General features: G+C 38.8%; 3 protein-coding genes across 10 annotated transcripts; 1 reads left to right on the top strand and 2 right to left on the bottom strand.

Annotated features, from left to right (window-relative positions):
• Positions 1–206: 206 nt before the first annotated feature.
• dhrsx (dehydrogenase/reductase (SDR family) X-linked) lies at positions 207–9,971 on the bottom strand. 2 transcript variants are annotated; one of them, XM_037243515.1, is made up of 8 exons: positions 8,951–9,971; positions 5,544–5,702; positions 3,524–3,631; positions 3,157–3,225; positions 2,979–3,080; positions 2,005–2,212; positions 1,214–1,421; positions 207–1,098 (listed from the first exon to the last, which is right to left on the bottom strand). In XM_037243515.1, exons 2-8 carry the CDS (start codon positions 5,641–5,643, stop codon positions 916–918), a joined length of 978 nt encoding a protein of 325 aa, XP_037099410.1. In that variant the 5' UTR covers positions 5,644–5,702; positions 8,951–9,971; the 3' UTR covers positions 207–915. The 2 variants fall into 2 exon arrangements, with proteins under 2 accessions (XP_037099410.1, XP_037099409.1); XM_037243514.1 differs by lacking the exon at positions 8,951–9,971 and adding an exon at positions 6,074–6,155 and having other exon boundaries at positions 916–1,098.
• cd99 (CD99 molecule) lies at positions 7,717–16,102 on the top strand. 7 transcript variants are annotated; one of them, XR_005096505.1, is made up of 13 exons: positions 7,717–7,983; positions 9,964–9,996; positions 10,235–10,294; positions 10,891–10,923; positions 11,333–11,383; positions 11,484–11,522; positions 11,875–11,928; positions 12,054–12,126; positions 12,212–12,245; positions 12,857–12,877; positions 14,995–15,111; positions 15,204–15,254; positions 15,539–16,102. XR_005096505.1 is itself a non-coding variant. In XM_037243528.1 (13 exons), exons 1-13 carry the CDS (start codon positions 7,923–7,925, stop codon positions 15,565–15,567), a joined length of 651 nt encoding a protein of 216 aa, XP_037099423.1. In that variant the 5' UTR covers positions 7,717–7,922; the 3' UTR covers positions 15,568–16,102. The 7 variants fall into 7 exon arrangements, 6 of the variants coding, with proteins under 6 accessions (XP_037099423.1, XP_037099432.1, XP_037099446.1 ...); XM_037243528.1 differs by having other exon boundaries at positions 12,054–12,122; positions 12,213–12,245; XM_037243537.1 differs by lacking the exon at positions 12,212–12,245 and having other exon boundaries at positions 12,054–12,122.
• Positions 16,103–16,468: 366 nt separating this feature from the next.
• prkx (protein kinase X-linked) lies at positions 16,469–23,275 on the bottom strand. Its single transcript, XM_037243510.1, has 8 exons — positions 22,774–23,275; positions 21,991–22,159; positions 20,778–21,041; positions 20,417–20,536; positions 19,836–19,931; positions 19,420–19,477; positions 18,948–19,025; positions 16,469–18,757 (listed from the first exon to the last, which is right to left on the bottom strand). Exons 1-8 carry the CDS (start codon positions 22,913–22,915, stop codon positions 18,632–18,634), a joined length of 1,053 nt encoding a protein of 350 aa, XP_037099405.1. The 5' UTR covers positions 22,916–23,275; the 3' UTR covers positions 16,469–18,631.
• Between the last annotated feature and the right edge of the window lie 281 nt (positions 23,276–23,556).

Raw genomic sequence — 23,556 nt, 5'->3', positions numbered from 1 at the left:
AGCTTTCAACTTAGTTCCAATTTTTTCCGTGGCACCAAGATGCCACTTTATGTGGCCAAAGCAATACACTGTAACTGCTTTAGCCTAAGCACAAAAGTAGCAAGGAGGACATTTATTTTCAGAGAATTAAAAATCAAACAATACCATGGATATGATTTAGGGCACAAGACAACAGCTGGGTGTGACCCACAAGTTTTAGACAACTATCACTGTCAAACAAATCTTTATTTTCCACATAAAATTGCAAGCAGCATCACGTGATTGCAAAGTGGTTGATTTGTGAGGCTCCTGTGGAAACAAGTGCAAGAATTTGAAAAAAGCTGGACCCAGATATTCTTTACCCAAATAATATCATGATGACAACACAATGATTACAGCTGAAAAAAAAACCCAGAACAAACAAAAATAGTAGGGCTAAGAAGAGGGTTGATATTGCAAAGCCAATACATTTTCATATATATATATGAAAAAAAAAGTGGCAAAAAGTGTATATATTCTGTAAACACTGAATATATTGAAATATTGAGGATCTTGTATGAATTTACCCACAAATCCACTTAAGAAATCTGCACTGGTTTTGTTGAACACAAAGCCAAAATTCTGTTGTATGCATGGCACCATCAGGAAACGGATTCAAAGAAAATGTTGCCAACTAGAAGAGCATTTAATTGCTCTTCCTGTCACTATACATTGCTGGCATAGAATAAACAAAGGCACATTATTGTAATACTTATCAAATAATATATGTGAAACATTCTAATTTTTGCAACATGACGATTGCGACTTTAAAGAGTGTATAAACAAACACCTGATATCATTTGCAATAGAAAAACCTTGATGTCTGCTCGCCGATCCTTTGTCTGTTTTGTGTGTCATGTGAATCTATTGGTCTTGCAAGGACAGCCACACCGGACATCAGGCCTTGTGTAGGCCTGCAAGCTCACAACTCTTTTCCCACAACTTTGCTTGAAGCTCAGAGTCATAGGAGTCTGGGGCTGATTGATTCTTTTCGCCATTGTAGAGGTAGCAGCCACCCACACCTTCCATCTCGGAGGCAGCTGCAGCATAGATGATTATAGAGGCACCCTCTGCTGGAGTCTGAGAGGGAAAACAAAAGAAAAGTGATAGCAACAAAGCTCATTTTTAAGGTAGTCAAACTGTTGGCCAAAAAAAACGAGATAATTAAAGACTGACACATGGATGTTTGACGTACCCTAAACAAAGTCTTTGCAAATGGCTTTTTGAGCGCCTGCGCCAAGCTCCAAAGGTTGTCGTAGAGTGCTGTGTCCACCATCCCGGGATCCACCGCGTTGACCATCACCGAGAACCCTTTGGCTGTCATCTGCTCTTGTAGGTAGTAAGTGAAAAGGACTAAGGCTAGTTTACTTTGGGCGTAGGCACCATGGGAGCTGTAGCTTAACCTGGCCAAAGGGGAAAAGAGGTTAGATATTCTATGTGTTGCAATCGTTTACTTAACATTTGAATACCATCAGGGATGTCGAAAGCTTTTGTTTTTCAATACGATTACAGCCTTTTCACGGTTTGCCGTTCACAAATCACCCAATTGCCTCTTTTTTTTTGTGGTGCCCATTCTTGACTATTCGCTGAAAAACAAAACATTTTTTTTTTTATAGTTTTTGGGGGAGATGAATTTAAAAAAAAAAAAAAAAGTTTGTTTGTTTATTTCGCTTGTATATTGTCACCATTCATCACAATTTCATTTCATGGACTGTCAACACATGACTTGCCGAAATACACAACGGGATGAAGCAATTTTGCTTATCTAGTCCCGCCCCGATTTCAACCAACAATTTACATCACCTAGCTCCATAATTACACTTCTATATGTTACTTCTGCTTCCACAACAGTGACATTTTGTGTGAAGGTTTGTGCCGTAGCGATTTAGGTCGCTCTGTAGAATGAGTTCCTATGAACTTAAAGGTTGAAACAACCAGGAAATAACCTTTGAAGGAAAACCAATCAAGTACATGATTCTATTTTACCTCCTGTTGAGATCATCCATGTGGATTACCCCCGCATAGTGTGTGGCAGAAGACATATTGACGATTCGGGAACAGCAGTCCGGTCTCCCTGACCTTTTCAATAGGTCAAGCAGCAGATTGGTCAGTAGGAAGTGGCCGAGGTAGTTGAGAGAAAAGTGGAATTCAAAGCCATCTTCAGTCTGCCTCTCAGGAACCAGCATGGTCCCGGCTACACAAAGTGACACATACCCATTCAAATGAATGCAAATTCCATGAATCCCAAACCCAAACTTCTTGTCAGTAGCTTTCTAAGTTTCACCAGTGCAATTCAATCTAGTATCTTGTGATGAAGCCAATTAGACTCAGTCACAGCAGTTGCTTCCGTAGCTAGTATTTTTAGTTTTACACTGTGGATTGATGAACCCCATGACTCATCATCATTTCTTGGGCTTACTTGGTAGGGAAACAGCACTCCTATTCTGGGCTCAATTAGCAAGTGCCTCAGGTCAATTTCTACACCGAGGAATGCAAAAGAATCTTCTTTGATCTCATCTCTTCTGCATCGAATTTCAAATTGCAGACCACCAAAACTGTAAAAACCACCAGCATGAGCAAAGGATTTGAGAGATGAAAATCTAAAAGCACCGACAACAGTCTGATTTTGTTGGACACGCGACAGTCGAGCAACTCCAAAACGTATCACCAGCAATACATGTTCCCAATCGCTTAAAAAAACACGCTTAAAAAAACAACATGAAAATAACCAGTGCAGTAGAGGGCTTTATTGCTAAGGACCGACATGTCGTATTTGTATGCAAAAACGTTCCCAATATGTACTGAAAAGTGTCCCAAAAATTATGGGTCATTCTGTGGGTCAGCCGTAAGTCACCCTTGCTACTCACACATACGATCCAATATTATATAGTCTACAATTGTAGCGTTACGTAACAAAAAAGTATGTTGATGAGATGCAATAGAAAAACAAAACAGCCTACCGTTATTAACCAGAAGATGCAGGGGAAGCCCTCGGCCTTTGAACGTTTTGACAAATTTTCGCACTGAATTCAGAGAAGTCAGATCCATAAAGAGAAACTCGGCTGGAAATAGATTACAAATTAGTCAATAGTCATTTTTGATGATGGAGCGATGTGACGATGAATGAAAAACAATTACCTTTGCCCTCGGTGCATTCTCCCTGAATCGCTCGTGCAGCAGCTAAGCCCTCCTCGTTTTCATTCCCCGCTGGAAATGATGAAGAGGGTCGTTAGTAACCAAGTAGATCTTTACGAATACTTAGAACTCATAAAAATATACATTAATCTCAAAATATATTGAACAACAATGATATCAAATAATTGATTGGTAATTACTATTAGATATGGTTTAAAGTTGAGGCTATGTCATCAGAATAAGACTAATCTACCTGACAAAATAATTTACTTGACTTGTTGGAAGAGAATTTAGTTCTCATTTCCAAAATTGGTAACGTTAAAATGCAAAAGGAAGGTTCTAGTCCAACATGCGTGATGCAAAAGCCTACCAATAATGACGTGCATGCCAAGTCTTGCCAGATGTTTTGCAGTCTCATAACCCATTCCTCTTGTACCGCCAGTGACAATGCCAACCCTTCCATTCTGCTTCTGTAAGACTGTAAGAAAGGAGACGGGACCACAAGAGAACATAGGTCAAAAGGTTCTTCGAAATCTAAAAAAAAGTCCAATGAAAAACTGCCTTGGATTAAAAGATAATAAATAATCGTTGCATTCATTAATACACTTTTACCGTCGGGCAACAGTGACTCTCCACACTTCGCTTTTTAGCCACAGGTACACATGCAATTCTAAAATAAACACATTCAAATTTGGAATAGTAGAAAAACTAGTCTATGGCTGATCACTCAGAAAAATTTGCTGCAGAACCCTGCACATTAGTATCCTGATTATTAAAGTAGAGTTACAGTAAATTAGATGTTTATTCACTTATAAATTAATTAACAGTGTCTAATTTTTTGCATTATTCACTGAGTATGGTAATGGACAGAATAGCAGTCACAAATGTGTAAAATAATAATCAGAAAATCACAATCTAGCAAGAATAAAATCTGCATTTTATCGAGAGAAATAAGCCACCAGAAAAAGACAAGTCACTTTGTACAAAAACAGACACACTTGCGACCCTCGTCGGATTAAGCGGTGCAGAAAATTGAAGGATGGAGGGTGTACTGTCTGTCCTCTTTCATACTGAGAGCTGTTCAGTAGCTGGTCGGTCTTGATCCATTTGTCATGCTTTGGGATAAATCGCACACAACCAGTTAAAGGAGTCGCATTGTTGGACAGATTAGGAGTAAGAAGGCTGCATAATGCATAATGCCCTTCTTGTGAGTCTCACATGCTACACCACACAATTTGGTTTGGATTTTTTTCGTTTTTAAACTATTTTATGGCTTTGTTTGGCCTCAGCTACTTTGCCAGTCAGACCTTTAGCAATAAAGCAGACTGTGGAAAAGTACAAACTATTTTGGACTGATTGTGTTAAAAATAAACACATTTCTAGTATTTAACTCAAACTAGGTGTTTACGCTCTACAGTGTGTGAATGAATGAGTGTCTAGATGTGAAGGGTGATCAGTCAAAAATTCTTGACTTTTCTGACTACACAACCATTGAAAAAAATAGAACGTTGTTATTATTCAGTGCATTAATAAGGTCTTTTTTTTTTCCTGATGAATGCAATACAGGCAACATACATCAAAATTTAGTTGTTTTATTTTGGACTTAAATTCTCTATTGCAGAGTGACTGTTCTGCATTTTGTGGAAATAAACAAAAGGGCTTTATTTCTTTATTTTGTGACTAGCGGTCTTGGTTACTCGGTATCGGTGCGTACTCATGCTGGTGGTATCAGTAAAGAAAACAATCACAGGTGGCAGCTAGCAGAGTGGGCTATCTTTAATATTATTTAAAGTATAAATGTGTCGATCATTAAATAAGGAGAACAGATGATGGCCAGGGGAGTAGGCCTAATGTTAATGTTGTTAATTTAGTCTACTGACTTGTCAAAATAGATGCAAGCAGTGACATGGAGGAGTGTACAGCATTAAGTATTGAAGATGATGATGGCGACAGATTCAGATAAGCAAGATATTTCCATCCATTGCCTATCGTGCCATACTAACAACCAAGAACTTGTGGCATTGAAACATTAAGTTTGAAAAGACAAAACAAAAAAGCACATAAGGGGGAGACATATTTTAGCCAATTTAGTCATTTGTTTACCAATTTAGCCAATTTATATTCATATTTCTGTTTGTTTTTCTTTCTTTTAAACATTTTGATTTATTTTGGTTGTTTGGCATGGACAAACCTGGCCAATAAAGCTGATTCTGATTTATGTTAACATGTGCAATCAATCAATCGAAATAAAAATAAAATAACAAATAATTTTCGTTTATTTATTTTATTTTCTTCCTGCCAATATTTTGTAACATTATATAAATAAAACATCCAATCAATAATATTTTTTAAGAAGCTAGTTAAAATATGAAAACAATAATATAACCAACCTGGAAGTGTGAAAGATCTGTTGAACATCTGGTAGATGAGAACTCTGATTCCACAGTAGTACAGTTTGAGAAGAGGCACCAAAGTAGACAGTGGATTCATGATTCTTCTTCCTGCCTCTCCTGCCGGTGTTCGATTGTGTGTGCAGTGCCGTTGGTCGCCTGGACGGAAACAAAACTGACTCGTTTTAGTTCCGCCCCCAAAATGAAGACGTCATCTGCGGTCAGGGGCGTCAGAAAACAGAGTTGAACTCTGTACTGTATTTTTAAAAAAAAAAAAAGTCAGTTAAAAGTGGCAATGTACATGACCCAACTCTTCAATAATTCATAGCTATATCGCTACTCTACTTCATACATACATACATACATACATACATACATACATACATACATACATACATACATACATACAGACAGACAGACAGACAGACAGACAGACACAAGTGGACTGGGGAATAAAGATAAGTATATAAGATATTCACTGTAAAAGAAAAAACGTATTTTTGTACTTCCTCATAATGTTGTGACATTACATTGTACTCTTTGTAGCTCCACTGTCCACTTGCTTAGATGAAGGTAATTCTCTACTTGGTCAGTAGCCTTCACTTTCGGGGTCACCGGTTAGAAAAAGCACTGTACTCAGGATGACACACCGTTATCCTCAGGGTAAGCAATAAAAGTTTTTCTGCAGAAAATGAAGGCGTCAAATGGAAGATTACGATGCTGAACAAACTTACCACAAAGAATTCCCTTGTAACCAACCACTCGGGAGTTTCCTTTTTTTTCCCCCCCCCCTCAGGGTATATTAGATATGTTTGATGGTAAAGATACTGTCAACAGCTTCTGAAGTGCCCATAGAAAAGTTTATTGTTCGCTTGGTACAAATGAGAAATCCCCTTTACACAGGGTGGTCTGGTGACATGTTCAATGAACATGGTGGCAGAGGCGTAGCCAAGCCGGGGCGAGCCGGGGCGGCGCCCCGGTTAGGACTCCCTGCGCCCCGGTTGAAATAAATCGAGCTTTTTTGATTCTTCATTTTCATGCCGTTTTTTTCTTTCGGTCTTGTGCGAATGTGCTTGCGCTATTCTATGTGCGCGATGTTATCCATTCACCGTTTGCCTCTCGGACCCGGATGTTGTTTTAGCGATCAGCGAACGGCGTGGGTGATGTTCGATTTTTTTTCCTGTGGGCGTGCGCCCCTACTGGAAAAATTCCTGGCTACGCCTCTGCATGGTGGTCAGCTATCTTGATTTTAATTTTGATGGGTTTTTCCCTGTATGAAGTCATCAAATTAATTAGACACAAAATTCAAATCTGAAGTCATCAAATTAATTAGACACAAAATTCAAATCTATTTTTTCCATAAACGAGATGTTTAATTTTAAGGGGTTTATCCACGTTAATTAAGAGTTTTCAATATAACTAACTGCGGGCGGCACGGTGGGGCACTGTTCAGCACGTTTGCCTCACAGTTCAGGTTTGATTCCACCTCCAGCCATCCCAGTGTGGAATTTGTATGTTCTCCCCGTGCCAGCGTGGGTTTTCTCCGGGTACCGGTTTTCTCCATAGGTGTGAGTGCGAGCGCGGATGGTTGTTCGTCTCTGTGTGCCCTGCGATTGGCTGGCAACCGGTTCAGGTTGTCCCCGGCCTACTCCCCGATGACTGCTGGGATAGGCTCCAGCACGATCGCGACCCCCGTGGAGACAAGCGGTACGGAAAATGGATGGACTTTAAATGCTGCAAATGGCGCACAGACTGTATGTTATGTAAATGAATGACTTGGGGCGTGTTCGAAACTATGCGTGAAGCGCACACTGGTTCACTACCGTGCAGAAATTTAGAGGGCTATTCAAAGTTACCGTTCGAAAATTCAGAGCGCAGGTATCAAAAACGAGTATCATAAGCGCCCAATCACTTGTTGACGTTTTAAAACACATTCAAAATGTACTTCACCTTGCATGCACTAGGTGGGAGTAGAGGTTAACGTGAAAGTTGCCGCTCCGCACCAGCCGAGATTGTAACTTTTCATAATGCTCGACTGAGTCTTGACACTTTCTCAAATCCTCTCTTTATATATATAAAAAAAGTATTGTCCTGCCCAGTTGGATGTGTCATTTAATTAGTCACACAAACTGAACATGTTTTTTCTTTTAGAGAAACGCCCTGCCACACCCAGTTGATCTGGTACCAAGCTGACTCATGAGCGCTTTTGTAACTGGATACCACAGAGCAGTCGTGTTCTCTCCTGCGCTGTTCCCTGAAATATCCCCGAGCTAAACACGCACATTGGAACGCCCTCGAACCACATACCTCATTTTGATGTAACTTTCTTTCCTGTCTGGAGACCGAAAAACTGTGGAGCGAATACTTTTTTTTGTCAAGATGAAGTTTTGCTTGCTACCCGCTGTACTTCTCCTGGTGACTGGGGCATTGACGCAGGACGGCAAGTTTCCCCCCCGTTTTGTGTTGTGATCGCATAATTCTTGTTTGAAAGCCGAGATAATCAGTCCTTCGGTATTCTTATGCTATCCGGCCACAGTGGTCGCCAAGCAACTATTATTAATGGAGTTCCCCAAACTGCCTCTCTTTGCACGGGGATTCTGAGTCATCGTCTAACATGAAGGTTGCGTTTATTAGATTTCGCTTAAACTTAACACCCTAGCTTGAAATATTTAAATTATGACTTATTGTAAAGTGCGCAGTACTATTATTGCAATTATGATCCAGACACCATTACTAAATCTTTGGAAACTGACGCAATGGAAAAAAAGTGAAAATACTGTACGTATTACCTCAGTCTAGAGCGCGGGTGTTTCCGACAGTTCAAACCAGTGAACTAATGTTCTTTTTTTTTTTTTTTACAGCAAAATTACTTTTGATTACAATGTTATCGTCTTGTTTTATTTACTAAATGTCAAAGTAAATTAAAGTACATATTGTAGCTTAGGATAGACCTGACCTTTTTGAAGGTGAGCGCAAGCTACTCTTGGGTATAATGCTGACCAATGCTCCCAGTTCCATGCGCACGTCTGAAATTAATGTTATTGGTACGTATGTTATTATTAATTTATGTGAGTGGATTGGCCACGTGACCGAGTTCTCACAATAATAAGGAAACATCAATACTGTATCCATGCAACTTCTTTTTTCTATAAATCTCCGCCGATGTTCACATTTTCAAATGGTCACTTCTATAACATTCCGAAGAAATCATTTTCCCAATATTGGTGAGCTATTTTTAGAGCAAGCCTGCAGGTTACTTACTAATGTGGTCCTACCTAGTGCCCACTGGCACCACATTGGTGACCCCATTTTCAGATGGGTTCACAATGTGACATGACACAAAAGTTCCCAAATCAGGACAAAATACAGCGAAGCATAAACTGTCTTATTTATAAACAAAAAAATACCTCTTTCTGTTTGTCAAAATGTTACAGCCGAAGTTCATGTTTCTGGAGCTTTGGTTTGATGCTTTGGACTTCTGTCAGTTGTGTCCGTAAGGTCTTCTTTCCTTCGTCTCAGAGAGTTTCTTCTCTGGGACCTGTCTTGGAAAACTATATAAAGCTTACAAGCATAAAGTATAAAGGTTAGGGCATTTTTAAAGCTTCCATATGTTTCGGAAGGAAGCAGTCGTGGTTAGCACAGATGTCCCACAGTCGAGATGTCGAGATATCTGCCCTTACTGTGGGGAGTTTGCCTGCCATGCTTGCGTAGGTGTCCCTCCCATGTCCCAAATGGCAAACACTGCATGCACATTTCAATCAGTTTACTTGAAAATAATAAAAACATTTCAAATTTAAAAAATGATCAAAAAAGTAATAAACTCTGCATAAAGCTTTCATGATAAATAATGCAACTCTGCTCACTTAGCATTAACAAAAGCAGTTGACCCACAAACTGTTCCGTCATTCAAAGCTTGTGCGGAAGAGGAAAGCACTTATGAAGACTCACCACAATCCCTCACAGTGGAACGTGACTCTGCATTAAGAAACGTTAAATAGAAGCCAGAGTTGCTCATATCGTCTTCTGGGATGGTCTGATTTTGTCAACTGCTTTGGGCTCCTGTTGTCAGGTTGGAAATGGCACAAAATCACCAAACTCCAAACTGGCAGAAACTAAAATAAATGAATCAAAATGCAAAATGACAGTACCTTCTTGCTGCAATAACTACAGCCTGATATTGTTGTCACGCTCTGTGAAGTGCCTTTTTATTTGGTTAAGATTAGGGCATTGGGGTTGGGGTCGAAGTTCATTTTAACGCATATGTTTGGACAGCAACACAATATAGCTAAGTTTATTATTTTGATCTTGATGACTTTGTGGTCGTAATGGTTGTGCTTGGGTTCCAAAAGTAATTCTGAATTATTAGAGGAGAAAACTGTAGAACCACCATAAATGTAATCCAAAATTGTCTTTCATACAGAATTTAACCTGTTTGATGCGCTCGATGACGTAGGTGAGTAGTCCTGGGGAATTTCTTGTCTGAATATTTGCCTGCTTGATGCATGATATTTTTGTCAATTATATAACATTTTTATCAATTTAAGGCAAATTGTTTATGATATGGTTTCTTCATAGTTTGTTGATTAGACCTCAAAGGATCTGTGAGCAATTTGAGTAGAAATGTTTCTGTTGCAAGTGCCTATATGGAATGAAAAACGGATTCCCAACACTTTTTCTCTGTTTTTTTCTAGACCCAACACCACCACAACCAAAAGAGCAACCAAAATCCCCAGACAATACTAATCTTGATGGTTTGTATACTTTTTTTAACATTAGCAAGCTTAATTATTTATTATGATGGCTTTGTATTTAAAGTGGATGGACATATGACAGAAATGTTACTTATCAATTATTTTTAAGTATATGGTCATTTTCTGGCAAATCTGTCCACCCAATCTGTGTGACAAGCAAGTAAATCTTTAGCGAGCTACCTATTTTCCATGCGCTACCTATTTGACACCTCACACCGGCTAATTAATCTCCTTGTGTGTATTCACAAAAGCAAGCGCATGAAAGTATCTTAATGGTACGGATGTTGTGACTGGTTGTGACGTGTTTTGATGTTGTCAGTCGCTAGAGTGCTTTTTATTTTGTTACCTTCACAATATCATATACAGCAGTATTTGATGGGCAGACTTTATGAGAGTGTTCAAGTTGTGTCAAAGATTTTCCTGGGCTGTCGTTTCTAAAAATATTGCACACCCATTTCCAACTCAAATCATCAACGACAAGTCCTCAGTGTACTACGCCTCAATTTATGTGAAACCCTAATGGACAAATTATTATTTTTGTTTTAATGTTGCTACCCCAAACTAACATTTTAACTATTCTTCTTGTCTCCCCACAGATGGTCTGAAACTTTTTGATGCCTTAGGACCAGGTAAAATTTACATACCAGTATGGACATTATTGGTTTAAAATCACTCCAGCTAGACCTTCAAGTTTTTATTGTATATGCTGAATTTTGTTTTTAGGTGTAACGTTAACTCAATAAACAAATACGAAATAACGCAATGGCTGAATGCATCCTAAAACGGATTGCAGATTTTTACAGTGAGTACTTAACAGGACATTAATTTGTCTATACTGTTGCCATCGGTGCTGCTCCTGCCTTTTCTTTACACAGAGAGCTAATTTTAGCATTAGCTCATGGCCATTTTTTAATTTATCATTGGAAACTTTAATCATTTTTATTCTATTTTCCTTTATTTATAATTGCACAAAAAACTCACAGTAAAAAGTATTGGTTAAAGTAAAGCTTATACATTGTCTGTATTTTTCTTTTAAAGATGAACCAGAACCTGAGAAACCTAAGAAGCCAAAGAATACTGGAGATTCTGGTAGATTTGGTCATCTTTTTTTTTTTTTTCTTTAAAAAATGATTACAATAACAAACAGCCTTTACTTTTGCATCTCTAAAACTTGTATTTTTGTATGCAGATGGCTTTGGATTTGATCTCGACGACGCTCTTAAACCAGGTAATGCTTGTTCAATAACCTTCAGACATCATTGTCCCAATGTTGAAGGAAAACATCATTATCTGTTTCGCAAAACTGGTGGGAACTCTCACATTTTAATAAGAACAGTTCAAGTAAACCATGAACTCATTCACTGCCAGTCCAGTTAAAATGAATCTTTGACGTCTATAGCCGTCAATGGCAGTGAATGAGTTAAAATCGCAGACTTAACAGACATTTGTGATCCTATCGAGTGGATGTAATATACTTTGGATATTGGCCTTGGGATGTTATGCTCTCTGTCTGCTTTTTTCCATGAAGCGTGTTGTGCGTGCGTTTGCTCAGATAATTTCCCCTCTTCTCTTTGTTTAAGACCCAAATGCCAAACCTGACACACCTGTGGTCAACCCACCAAAGCGTGGTGGAGGTAAGTTGGAAAATTGTCCGCTTGATTTCTATGCAAGTTTTCAGCAGCACTTTGTCTCATTGACATGCTTTGCATAGCAAGTACTAGTTTGTCTTCAATATTATCCTTTGGAATTTTCCACTTAGGGGGTGGTAACTTTGATGACAATGACTTATTTGACATAAGTGATGGTGGAAACTCCAACCCTGATGACGGTACGACATTTTCTGTGAACATTTGACATTTTTATTATACCTAATACTCGATTTTTTTGGAATGCCTAACATACTTTGTTTTAAACATAGGACGTTTCGGAGATTCTAACTATAACCATGCAGGTATGTTAAATCTTGCAACATAATGACTTTTTGCAGGTAGCATACCAGTCAAAAGTACTCATGTCAAAGTGTGACAGAAATGTTCCATCAAATTACACATCGCGCACAGCATACATGCACATCCAAGCACTTACTCATCATACACACTTCCCATATTTGGAGTCATGTGATCAATTGATTACATTTGGTTGTTTGAATAGTTCTTTAAGGCTTTGCCTCATTTGTTTGTGTTTGTGATTATGGAAATTAAATCCATAGAGCATTTGAATAGCTGAATTGTTGTTTCAAGATCATATCTTTGTGATTGTAATGTCCGGAAGGAGGAGTATAAATAGCGTTGCCATGGAGATAAAATAACAAACTTGAAAAAAAGTTTGTGTTGCCCGTCACATGTTTACTGATGTGATGTTGACTATATTGTTGGAGCTGTATGAAAATTCTGCCGTTATAGACACAGTAATCCTCACTGGTTACCTTACTTAGCTATACTAGATGTCTCTCAATAACATGATGGCAGTCAGTTGTATGTACGTACATCTCTGCAAACAACAATTGCAAAAGTCAGTCATTCACTCTACAGTTAAAGAATAATTTTGTTCTCGTCTTTTCAGGTGGTGCTGATCAGCCTCAAGGTAACATTTTTTTTCTACTTCCACCTTTCCGCTTTTTGTCTTGGTAACTTGTGACTTATGCTGGCATCATAAAATCACCCCTTGTGCCCATGTGTCACATTTCCTCTTTCCTGTTTGAAGACTGTTTGGGTCGCTGTGGTCACAATTTACTGCTAAGCGAGCATCTTGGGTTTTTATGTTTGGTCGAAGCTTTATCCTGCCAGTGGAGAATGGATTTGATTATGAAACGGGTTGGAAATGTCCAAAACAAATTCAAATTATTACTAAAGGACATACACACAATAGCAAAATGAGCGACTTGAGTTATGTGGGAAAAAAGGGAGCGTCATAGTCGCCGAAGCACCTTCAATTATTGATTGAGCTGCACAGACATACAAATAGCAAACGACAACACTTGTAAGCAGCTACAATCGGGCAAAACTCCTGACTGACGTTCTCACAGAGATTAACCGAGCATCTTTGTGATGTTAGTCACCGGGCCACACCCCCTTAAAGGTCGGAGCTCAGTTTGCGCTTACGACCAGCTTTCTCCCAAGATACAATAGTTACACAAAATACAGTGCTATGTTTCTAAAGACGTGTTTGTGATGGTTTCGGGGGGCTGCAACAGATGTACGATATTGGGCGTAGAAGTAAACGGAGGCTTGCTCATGAGTTCATCTTGTATGTCAAGGTACCACTATTTTGACTTTGTGGCAATCATTTGAATGGCAGCTTAAGCTTGCCAGCCGCAGGGGGCAAGGTCAATTTGTGCTATTGGTGGCACAGTGCCACTTGAAGTTTGGGCTTTGAATGGATGGACAGGGCTCCTCCTTGACTTCCAGGCCATGTTTTTTGCTTTTGCAGCTTTTAGAAAGGATCGAGGCTCCTGGTCTAGTCTGTCTGGCTAAAACTATGCTGCAATTTTGTGTTGTTGCAGATCCCGACCTTCCGTGGCGACAAATCCTGAAGATGCTAAATTGTAACATACCGGAGGAAATCATTATGTGGATGTCCAATATAAAAAAGACCTTAGTACCGCTCTTAGAGAGGGCCATGGAGCTTGTGCAGGCTATGCCCTGATTATTATTTGTTTAAGTACTTGACGTTTTCACCTTTTAGTAAGTTACTTGAATCCGATATGACAATCTAAAGGAAGTCACATGGAAATGGACTTGGTTGTGCGTTGTTTAGCTCAGGAGGCTTGTAGGATTGATTCTGAGTGTTCTTTCCTGCCTGATGATCTGAATATCGTGGCTTGCATGTTGATGGGTGTGTCTGTAGCTGTAGAGCTGTCTTTTGTTTACGAGGTAGCATGAGTCACTCCTACTCTATGCGGCTATGTTACATGAATAGATGGCTGTTTTCTAAGAGACATTATTGTGGATGTAAATAGTCACGACACGTGACAGGATGTTAAAGCGAGCAGGAGTTCCGTTGGGATCAATAAAGTATCTACCAACTGACAACAATAATCACAGTTGCGTTTTTTTTTCTGTCACCACCTCATGTCAAACATGTCAAGACACACCCGACCGAGCACATTGTCATCATAGCCAACACTAACAATCGGTTCTACACTTGTCAAGTTGTAGTTGCCTTTGGCTCGTGTAATGTCCACGAGGGAGGGACAAGCCAACACGCGGGAAGTCCGACAGGTTTGGGCATCAAAAAGCTAGAAACAGAAAGTTTTCAAGAGTCTACTGTTTCTTTTGATAGCTTGCGTCCAGTACACAACATTCTGTGGGTGCTAAAAGATCATCCAAAATACTCTCTAATGGGTGTGCTTTAAAAACAGCTGGCACTGAAAGAGTTAATCGATCAAAAGTTCACTTTTTATAGTAAATGCAAACATCTGACTGCGATCAACTCATAAAGCAAGAGACTATGCAACAATTACGGTGTCTTTTAAACATTTTGCATATTTTTAAATAAGTGATATGCTATCTGATTTTTAATAGGATGTACCTGAGCTCAATATTTTGGCAGATTATGATCATTTTGTATTTTTTTTAAAGTCAAGGTCTAACTGGGTTGAGGACTGCGCGGTCATCATATTCTATGATAGTTGTCAAGTCAACGTAAATTCAAACAACTCAGATGTTGCTTACTGTATGGAATTTCCATTTGTCCCGCAGAGGCCGGTTCCGGAAAAATCGCGGGAATCGTCAGCGCTATCGGGGTGGCTCTTTTAGGAGCGGCATCCAGTTACTTTGCTTACCAGAAGAAAAAACTGTGTTTCAAGATACAGGGAGGTTCGTAGCCCGTATTACTACTTGCATGGCGTCTCGGTCTGACCTGGTTCCAATCTTCAAGGACTGTGCTAAATGAAACATTTTGTGAGCAGGCGCTGACCCAGAAAGTGGTAAATCACATCCAACGCAGTCTAACCCTCAAGGTAGGTTATTTTGTGATGAATTTACTGCCAAACCATTTTTCTGTTCGTTTTGACTCACAAATGTACGCGACTCGTATGAACAATGGATATAAAAAGTCTGCACGCCTCTGATCAAATACGCAAACAAATTGGACCATTTCAAAACCAGGTAAATGGACCAAAACATTTTTAAGGGAGGTGAAGTAAAAACAAGCAAGTGAGATAAGCTCTTTTCACTGGGCTGCCTTCAGAATTTACCAATCACATTCAAACTCCACTCTCATCTTTTTTTTTCTTGATTTCAGTTTACAGCAACTTGCTCAGGACGTCCTAGACAGCCCCTTCTCCGCAAAAAACAAGCCTCCTTGACGGAACGACGACTAAAGTGTCCGTGTTTCTTTGTACCATAGTATCGTCTCTCATATTTCTGCTGCTTGATGTTTGGCTTTTTTATCTTGGCGGATACATTTTAGCAGCTTTATCATGTAATGGTAACACTTCTGCAAGGACACCTTAAGCTGTCATTTCAGAAGACCGTGTTGTACTTTTTTGTTATTGTCCGAATGTCATGTGTCATAAAAATGTTTTGTGTATGAAGGTTTTTTTTTTTTTTTTTTAAATAACTAATAGAAGTATTGAAAAGCAGGGGCGGAGCCAGAACTTTTTCAGTGGCGTGGGCCGGAGTGCCACAACCACTCAAAGGTGCTTTGAATAATGGATCACAGTTGCACAATGTGAAGACATCGCAAATTATTGCCCAGTTAAGGTTTCATTAAATAAAATGCATGTTTATCCACCTTACCCAACACACTAATAATACTATCAAGAAAAAAAAAAAAGAGTAAAAAGCAACATTTTGCGCAATTAAATTGACCAGTTTCCTTGCTTTTCACATTGTACTTCGATTTCATGCACTGATTTTCTAGCTAATCCTTCTGTCATTGGTTGTGCGTTAATTGCAAAAGGTAGTAAACTTGATTAATGCTTGCTACAAGTTTAAAATATTTCACTCTTGTGAATGATATCTTGCATGCAGTTCAATAGTAACAATACTTTTGGTTTTAGATAGACGGTCAGTCTAAATAAATGGTAGAGTATCCAAATGCCCCCTCAATGTAATGCGATTGTGAGGAAATGGATGTACGGAAGAAATAATTATCCGCTCCAAAGAATCACTTTTGCGCGTGGTCACCACTGGGCCCATCACGTAGCTCCGCCCCTGTTCTTGGTGCAGGTTATTTTTTTTATGTGATTGGTTACTCACGTAGGAATGAAAAACAATTGTATTTTGTTGTTACAGTGGTATCATATTGGAGTGCATCGACGTTTGAATTTGCTGGTTGTTGTTCAGATGTTTTTTGGATTTTGAGAGGGGGGAGATTCATCACAAGCTCAGTCATGGAACTAATTAAACTCATACGTCGAGGTGCTACTGTATTTTCATGTGTGAATGTAATTTGTTTGTACGTGTTTGGAATTAAAAGTGGAGGGAGAGATTTGCATTTGTTTTTAATATTAAACCTGGGTGTTTAATACATTTTAAGATTTGGATATTAGACAGCAGAATCATTGATACAGTTGTTTATATCACAACAAAAAATTTGTTAAGCCCCTCCTAGTAAGAATTTCCAAGATCAAGTGAAAATGACTCATCGTGACAAAACCATTCAAATCAGAAATGCATTTTGATTTCTGTATTTTAAAAAGTACGCGGAATTGAAAACAGCATTCCAGTTTTCAGTTCTCAATTCTGTGAGAGGCAAACAATTGAGTCATTATGTCTTTGTCAGAAGTCTGTTTGCAATTGCTATGAATCAGAATTTTTTTTTTTCCAAAGTATTCAGCGCTAACCTTTTTCCCTATTTCATTTGGTTATGTTTTTTTTCAAAGACATGGCTGGAAATTTTTCATACACTTCAAAGATTTTTTTTATGTCATTATGGAGCTTAGGTGTAAAATTTTGAGGAAAAAAATGTATTCATTTTTATATCTTGTAACAGTGAAATGTAGAAAAAGTGAATCACACCAAATACTTTCAGCATATGTACATATATGTACACATTTTGTTCCTATCGTTTTTCATTTGGTTGTGGTCAAATAACAGATATTTTAAAAGGGAATATAGTATGCATTGTTTGGAGCACTGCTACCTTGTTCTATTTTCACTTATGATGACCACACTAACAAAAAAGCAATACTGGAGAAAGGAGAACCATGAGCACCTTAAAACAACTAGTATTTTCATTATTTTATTTTGAGTCACATCACAACGAGAAGTTGAGGACACATTTCAAGTGAAATTAATAAGTAGCAAAAACATAAGGCACCTATTTGCTGCCTTTTGTAAACAAAAAAGTAGTATTTTCCTGTAATACTTGCTTCTGGCCAAAAAGTCACAGGGTTCAGAGGTCAGACAGTAATAGGCCATTGCAATGAAATACAAACGTTTTAAAAAGTAGAAATTAACAGTCTTGTTTTTTCTTGCATGTTTAGGCTCAGAAAGATTCATAATAATAATAAAAATTGACAACAAAAAACAGACAGTTGACCAGAGTATAAAACCCTGTTTATGGTATGATGGTTAGGATTTAAAGGGAGACAAAGAGCTGTAATGAGCCAACTTTGAGTAATATGAATACAGCAGACCCCAAATATTCGCGGGGGGATAGGGACCAAGCCCAACCGCAAATGACCAATTCCCACAAGAAACTGATACGCCTCTTGAAGTGATTCTAATGACCTAGATTCAGAGTTTAAAGCATAACTATGATCCCAAAGACTTCCATCGCCCAACCTTGCTGTTCCCTTGAAAATAGAAAACTGGTAAGCTATGCAAAGTACAGTCTTTGGAGTACATGCATATAAAAAATTCTGATGATTATGATAACAAAGAATTACTGTAGTGGTACAGTGCACTGTAAAATAATGAACATTTGACTGCACAGCAAATCGGTCACAAGCAGGCTTAGTGATGTTCCTCTGAGCTGTTGTAACAGATTACACTGGTTTTGATCTAATTTGGCAAAATGTTCATGATCCAAAGCAGCATCAACAGACATCACCGTCAAATTTATCCTCCCTCCCTTTTCGGACTGTGAATCACATTTCTAACATGGCTACAGTTAGATTTGTGATTGGATAAGCGGGTTTGGTCATTTGGTTGAGTGGACAGCTAGTAACGGTTACTACAATACACTAAATGGCGTACATAGTGTAGAAAGTATTTTACCATGAAAATATTTTTGCCATGCAACCGAACATAGATTAAGCACCAGAAAAATCGGAAACTGTCAATTTGCAGATGCCAACCCGTGAACATATGGGGGTCCACTGTATTCCCTGAACATTTGTTCTTTGTGAAGTACTTGTTCCATGAATAAAACATTCTATCTGACTTGTCAGAAGTTTTTGAAGATCTCCAAGTCTCTTGGTGGAACAGATGGGTCTTTTTTCCATTCGTCATTGGGATAAACTTCAAAGTTTGTCGTGTCGCCCTCATGGGAAACTTTGGGAACTATTGGAGGCTGTGGAGTTAGCCATACATGTTCCAGTTACAAGCTGCAGTTCATTCAGCTTTCATGCCACTGTGCTCCTTAAACATGCGAGTGTATGTCTATATCAAAAGACAATGTTCCCCCTTCTCTTGCATCTTTAAATTCAAACGACTCAATATGGTTCTTTGAACAACTATTTAAACGTTCCAAAATGACTTACTTTCAGTTTTCTCAGTGGAACTGTCTCCCAATCTATGGCCTTGAACCAACGGTGTTTTTTCACATCATCTGCTCCATTCTGAAGCAATAGATAGAAGGCGTGCATTTAATATGAAATTACCAACAACCTAATTTAAAAAAAAAAGATGTGATGAATTTTGGAAATATGCACATAGTCATAAGACATCCATTTAAATTGATTTTGAGAGAAATAAGAAATTCAAGTTTTAATCACTAGTTAAATTGAACAACAACAAAAATAAATGAGCCGTCGCGCTGATAAAAGTAACCAGCTTTATCTTATTTGTATAATTTTACATAATAGTTCTAAAGCTTTCAGAAAAACAAACTTGTATTGACAAGGAACTGTTTATACAATGACAGTGTAACCCAAAAACTCCAATATAGCAAATATGAAGTTTTATACATGGTATTAGTTTTTAGTTGTTCAAAAAAAGAAGAGAAAAACTGACCTTCATGTTGCCCAGCCGTCTGGCTCGGTCAATTACCAGAAATTTCTTGATGAGGTCTCTGTGGAAAATAATCAGTCTATAAAATGTTCACCCAGATTGCTGCACCAAGGCACCCCCTAGTGGCAAACCACGCACAGAATAAAATACTATAAAGTTCACAGAAATAATTATGGATTGGAATTTTTGACATGGCATTGAAATCTTATATAGATTATTTTGACTTCACACTAAAAGTATAGTCAAGCATGTCATCAGTTACTCCAGAAATGTATTTGACTGTATGCAATAGTGATTTTCAACGTGAGGAACACATACAAATAGTACAATCCACAAAATAAATGTTCAAATTTTGCACAAGGGGAAATTCTTTCGTGAGATGCAAAAGATCTGCTTTCCTTGTATGTCTGAAAGCTTACTTGACGTAGAAATCCAGATGCCGTGGGAAATCCAGTTTCCCCGCCAGGATCTTCTGGTAGATTCCAAATGGATTGTCATCAAAAAAGGGTGGATGCCTGGAGAGAAGAAATAAGAACTTCAATTATTTGGTTGCGAGCACACAAGATTTGAAGGTGACTCTGTGCGAGCTAATAATGTGAATCATTTTATCATTGCCTTGGTGACCATAGACTTGGTGACTCGCTGAGCACAGTGGCAAAGCAGCTCATGGCACACCACTCTTGTTTAAATGTAGTCATACATGAAACAATACACATTAGAAGTCAACTTTGAGGAACATTTAAAGGGGGGAGGATATTGCGCAGTACACATGCTGACCTCACCCAGCACAATGACTGAGAATGTGAATTGATGTTAAACTGTGTCATGGCTCTAGACATTTTGCAGCATGCAAACACAATCATATTTCTTTTGAGACATGGTATTCCAACATAATGGTTCTGTTTCTACGTTAGGCTAGTTACATACTGGCCATTTCTGGCTTCTGCTGACAATCAGTGGCTGTGACTTCGAAATGAGTAGTGTCTATCGCAGTACGCACCCAGCCAACATTTCAAAGATGAGAATGCCAAGAGCCCACCAGTCCACTGCACGGCAATGACCTTTGCTCTGGATAACTTCTGGAGCAAGATACTCAGGGGTGCCACAAAGAGTCCAGGTCCTACTCCGAAAGAGAGAGACAAAAATGATGCCAGGCTTCTACAACATTCTCTTAGCCATGTTTTAGATTTACCCTTTGCAGCTTAGAGTCACATGTGAAACTCTTCACACTGGCTGTATCATACAATTTGCTCCCTCTTTATTTAACAGAATGGAATGAAAGCAAACGTTTATTTTTGCGTGTGGAGAAGTGCAAATCTTAAGAAATCTGAACAAATCGACAACACGGATAGTGACTTTACCTGTCAGAAAGCTTCTTTGCAAAGCCAAAGTCAGTCAAGCGGATGTGGCCTTCCCTGTCCAGCAGGATGTTCTCAGGCTTCAGGTCCCGGTAAACTATGTCTTTGGAGTGGAGGTACTCGATCGCACAGACAATCTCAGAGGCGTAGAACAGACCGGTGGCGTTACTGAATCGGCCTCGGCTACGAAGATAGCTGAATAACTCGCCGCCGGGCACGTAGTCCAGCAGCATATAAAGGAAGCAGTCATCATGGTGCGTCCAAAACCTGACAAAGAAAAGAAAATGTTGTCAAGTGTACAGTCAATATGACATTTCCTAATCTTTATTGAGTCGCCTGACAATTACTTTGGTTCATTTGAAGCCATAACATTGTATTTGTTTTGTTTCATTATCAGAGGAGTGGCGTCAATTTTGTATGTGCGTGCGCAAGCATTTATGTAGTTATGTCAACAATGACTTGTTTGATAAATGTTCTCCTGTGATGAATAACAAATGATGTCACAAGGTTTTATTTGTTAATAATACAAAGGATAAAAGAGCTAATTATCATCATGATACTGAGGTTAAGAAAGCAAACAGTTAGATAAGACTTATTGCTACTTTTGTTATTAGAGCTAAAGGAGAGCTGAAGAAGCCTATGTGTGATGCAAATAGTCCTCATTTTTGAATCTTTAAGTAGAGTAGGGCAGTGCTGCTTGATGGAAATATTAATTGTATGCTGAGGAAGGTAAATGTTTACTGTTCATTGGCTAAAGCATCCTCTAGAAATGTTTTGGCTTTTTCAATGTCTGGCAAGCTCAAAGGATTTTTAAATGGATGATGAACGCTTTGTAAGAAGGTAGCAATGGTTTGAAGGTTGACCATAACATTGATGCTAACTTTCCATCGCGTTTTGCATTATTTTAGCTAGCAGAAATTTGCAGAACTAAATTATAAAGGGTTGGTTGAATATTAAGGTGTTTAACTCATTTGACTGCTATAAATGTCAAATGACCATGTTATCAGAGACGGCTGGATAAACATACTGTACAATGTTCAATTCTTCACGATATCGGGGTTTCCCAACCTGGAATGTTGTAAATAAGTCGTACAGTTTCATTTTTGGTGAGGTATCGCAGTACATCTTAAGTAAGAAACATGAGAGCATATCTTCTGATGTTTTGGAAAGTTACTCCCCCCATGAAATCTTGTAGGAAACTGAAGAACAAACTCACAGTCGAACGAGGAAGGGATGGTTAACCTCTTTCAGAACCGCCTTCTCGTTGTGTACGTGCTGCTCCTGCTTCAGGCGGATCACATCAGGGATCCTCATCTGTTTCAGAGCATAGAAGGTCCTGCTCTTCTTGTCCCTAACTAGGAATACTCGCCCAAAAGTTCCTGTACCTAAGCAAAAGGGACACAAGGGAGAAAGGAAGCAAGCATGAAACAGATCTCATTGGAGGATTACCATCTCCAAAGGCCCAATTTTATATTTTGCAATTTGGAAAAGAGTAATATGGCCATGCCCTCCCTCCCTGCCCCACATAGGTAGGAGTCAGGGCAGCGACCAGAAACTATTTGAACATTCAAAATCATTGTCTGGTTTCCTTGACGCAAATACAATTGAGTTCAGATAGGCTTTGAGTTAACTGTTTGAGTCATTGTATTTTAACGGTTAATTTAAATGCCAATAAATCTCAAATATTGTGCAGATCGCTTTTATATTTTCACAGGCTAAAGTGGACAAGAGTAGGAATGTAAATTGTAAATTAATCACCGTTTCAGACACTAGGTGACAACAGTAAGTGACAAACCAGGCCAGGAAACATCATCATGCTTGCCTCCTTCAGTCTATGACGTGGACAGGCTGATTTTGGGGAAAAGAAAAAAGCCACGCACACAAAGTGGGTGTGCCACTCAAAATAAAACAAACCTTAAATAACAGATTATTTAAGGGGGGGATTTTAGTCCTGACATATTTTTTTCCTGTGTCCCTTTATAATGCAATGGCAACTTACCTACTGTGGCGATGCTCACCAGGTCGTCAAGGCAGTACCTAGAGTGGTTGTCTGATGCTTCATCCAAGGAACTGCTGCTATTATTTTCTTTCGAGCAATTGGTCTCATTGCTTACTCCGGTATCGGCTTTGGAGGACGCCATGAGTCATGTCCGAGGTTAATAATTATTTTTGGTTTAAAAATGTCGGAGGTGGAAATAAATACGCCATGTCATATTCCATGAATGAACTAAAGGAGAAAGATATCAAAAACGTAGTGACATTCTATCCGAGGTCCAGTCAGTGAACATTTGGGCCTCCAGACAAAAGAAGTTGATGACAAGTGAAAGCGACAGCTGAGTGGCTAGCTTGAAAACAAGTTAAAGACTAAAGCATCGCAACAGTTGTTAAAATAATTTGAAACTACAAAGAGGTATAGCATCTTAAAAAAATGTAGATAGACGGATCCTACGCCTCCGCATTTCCTCGTTTCGCCGAACACACACTGGTGCGCAGGCGCGTTGTTGTTTTTCTTCTGGGTTTAGTGGCAGTTGACAACCATCATATAATATGAATTGACGCCGCCTACTGGCGTGGAGTTTGTTTTTATTTTCAAACCATCTTTTTGTATTTTCTGAATAAAAAACATTTTAAAACGATTTCAGTAAGTACTTAAAAAATAGTAAACAATATTTACTCCGAGGAGTCAAATCAGTATTTGTACTTTTTACCCGAGTACAAGGCCTCTCTGCTGTCATGGAATAAAGACATGTTCCTCCCTTCTGCCACACACTAATCTATCTGT

This window comes from Syngnathus acus, chromosome 2 (genome assembly GCF_901709675.1).
Source record: "Syngnathus acus chromosome 2, fSynAcu1.2, whole genome shotgun sequence".
NCBI classification, from domain to species: Eukaryota; Metazoa; Chordata; class Actinopteri; order Syngnathiformes; family Syngnathidae; genus Syngnathus; species Syngnathus acus.
Note: the sequence above shows the minus strand (reverse complement) of the source record. Positions and strands in the feature narration are given on the sequence as shown.

Bases quoted from the DNA above. Each gene is read 5' to 3' on its own strand.
- prkx (XM_037243510.1), bottom strand. From the start codon at position 22,915: ATGGCGTCCTCCAAAGCCGATACCGGAGTAAGCAATGAGACCAATTGC. The intron at 20,537-20,777 runs GTAAAGTCACTA...CTTTCGGAGTAG, and splicing joins GCAAAGAAGCTTTCTGACAG to GACCTGGACTCTTTGTGGCA. The intron at 18,758-18,947 runs GTAAGTCATTTT...CTAACTCCACAG, and splicing joins TTCCACTGAGAAAACTGAAA to CCTCCAATAGTTCCCAAAGT.
- dhrsx (XM_037243515.1), bottom strand. From the start codon at position 5,643: ATGAATCCACTGTCTACTTTGGTGCCTCTTCTCAAACTGTACTACTGT. The intron at 3,632-5,543 runs GTTGGTTATATT...CCTTTCTTACAG, and splicing joins CAGATCTTTCACACTTCCAG to TCTTACAGAAGCAGAATGGA. The intron at 3,226-3,523 runs GTAGGCTTTTGC...CATCATTTCCAG, and splicing joins TGGCATGCACGTCATTATTG to CGGGGAATGAAAACGAGGAG.
- cd99 (XM_037243528.1), top strand. From the start codon at position 7,923: ATGAAGTTTTGCTTGCTACCCGCTGTACTTCTCCTGGTGACTGGGGCA. The intron at 11,929-12,053 runs GTAAGTTGGAAA...TTTTCCACTTAG, and splicing joins CCCACCAAAGCGTGGTGGAG to GGGGTGGTAACTTTGATGAC. The intron at 15,255-15,538 runs GTAGGTTATTTT...TCTTGATTTCAG, and splicing joins AACGCAGTCTAACCCTCAAG to TTTACAGCAACTTGCTCAGG.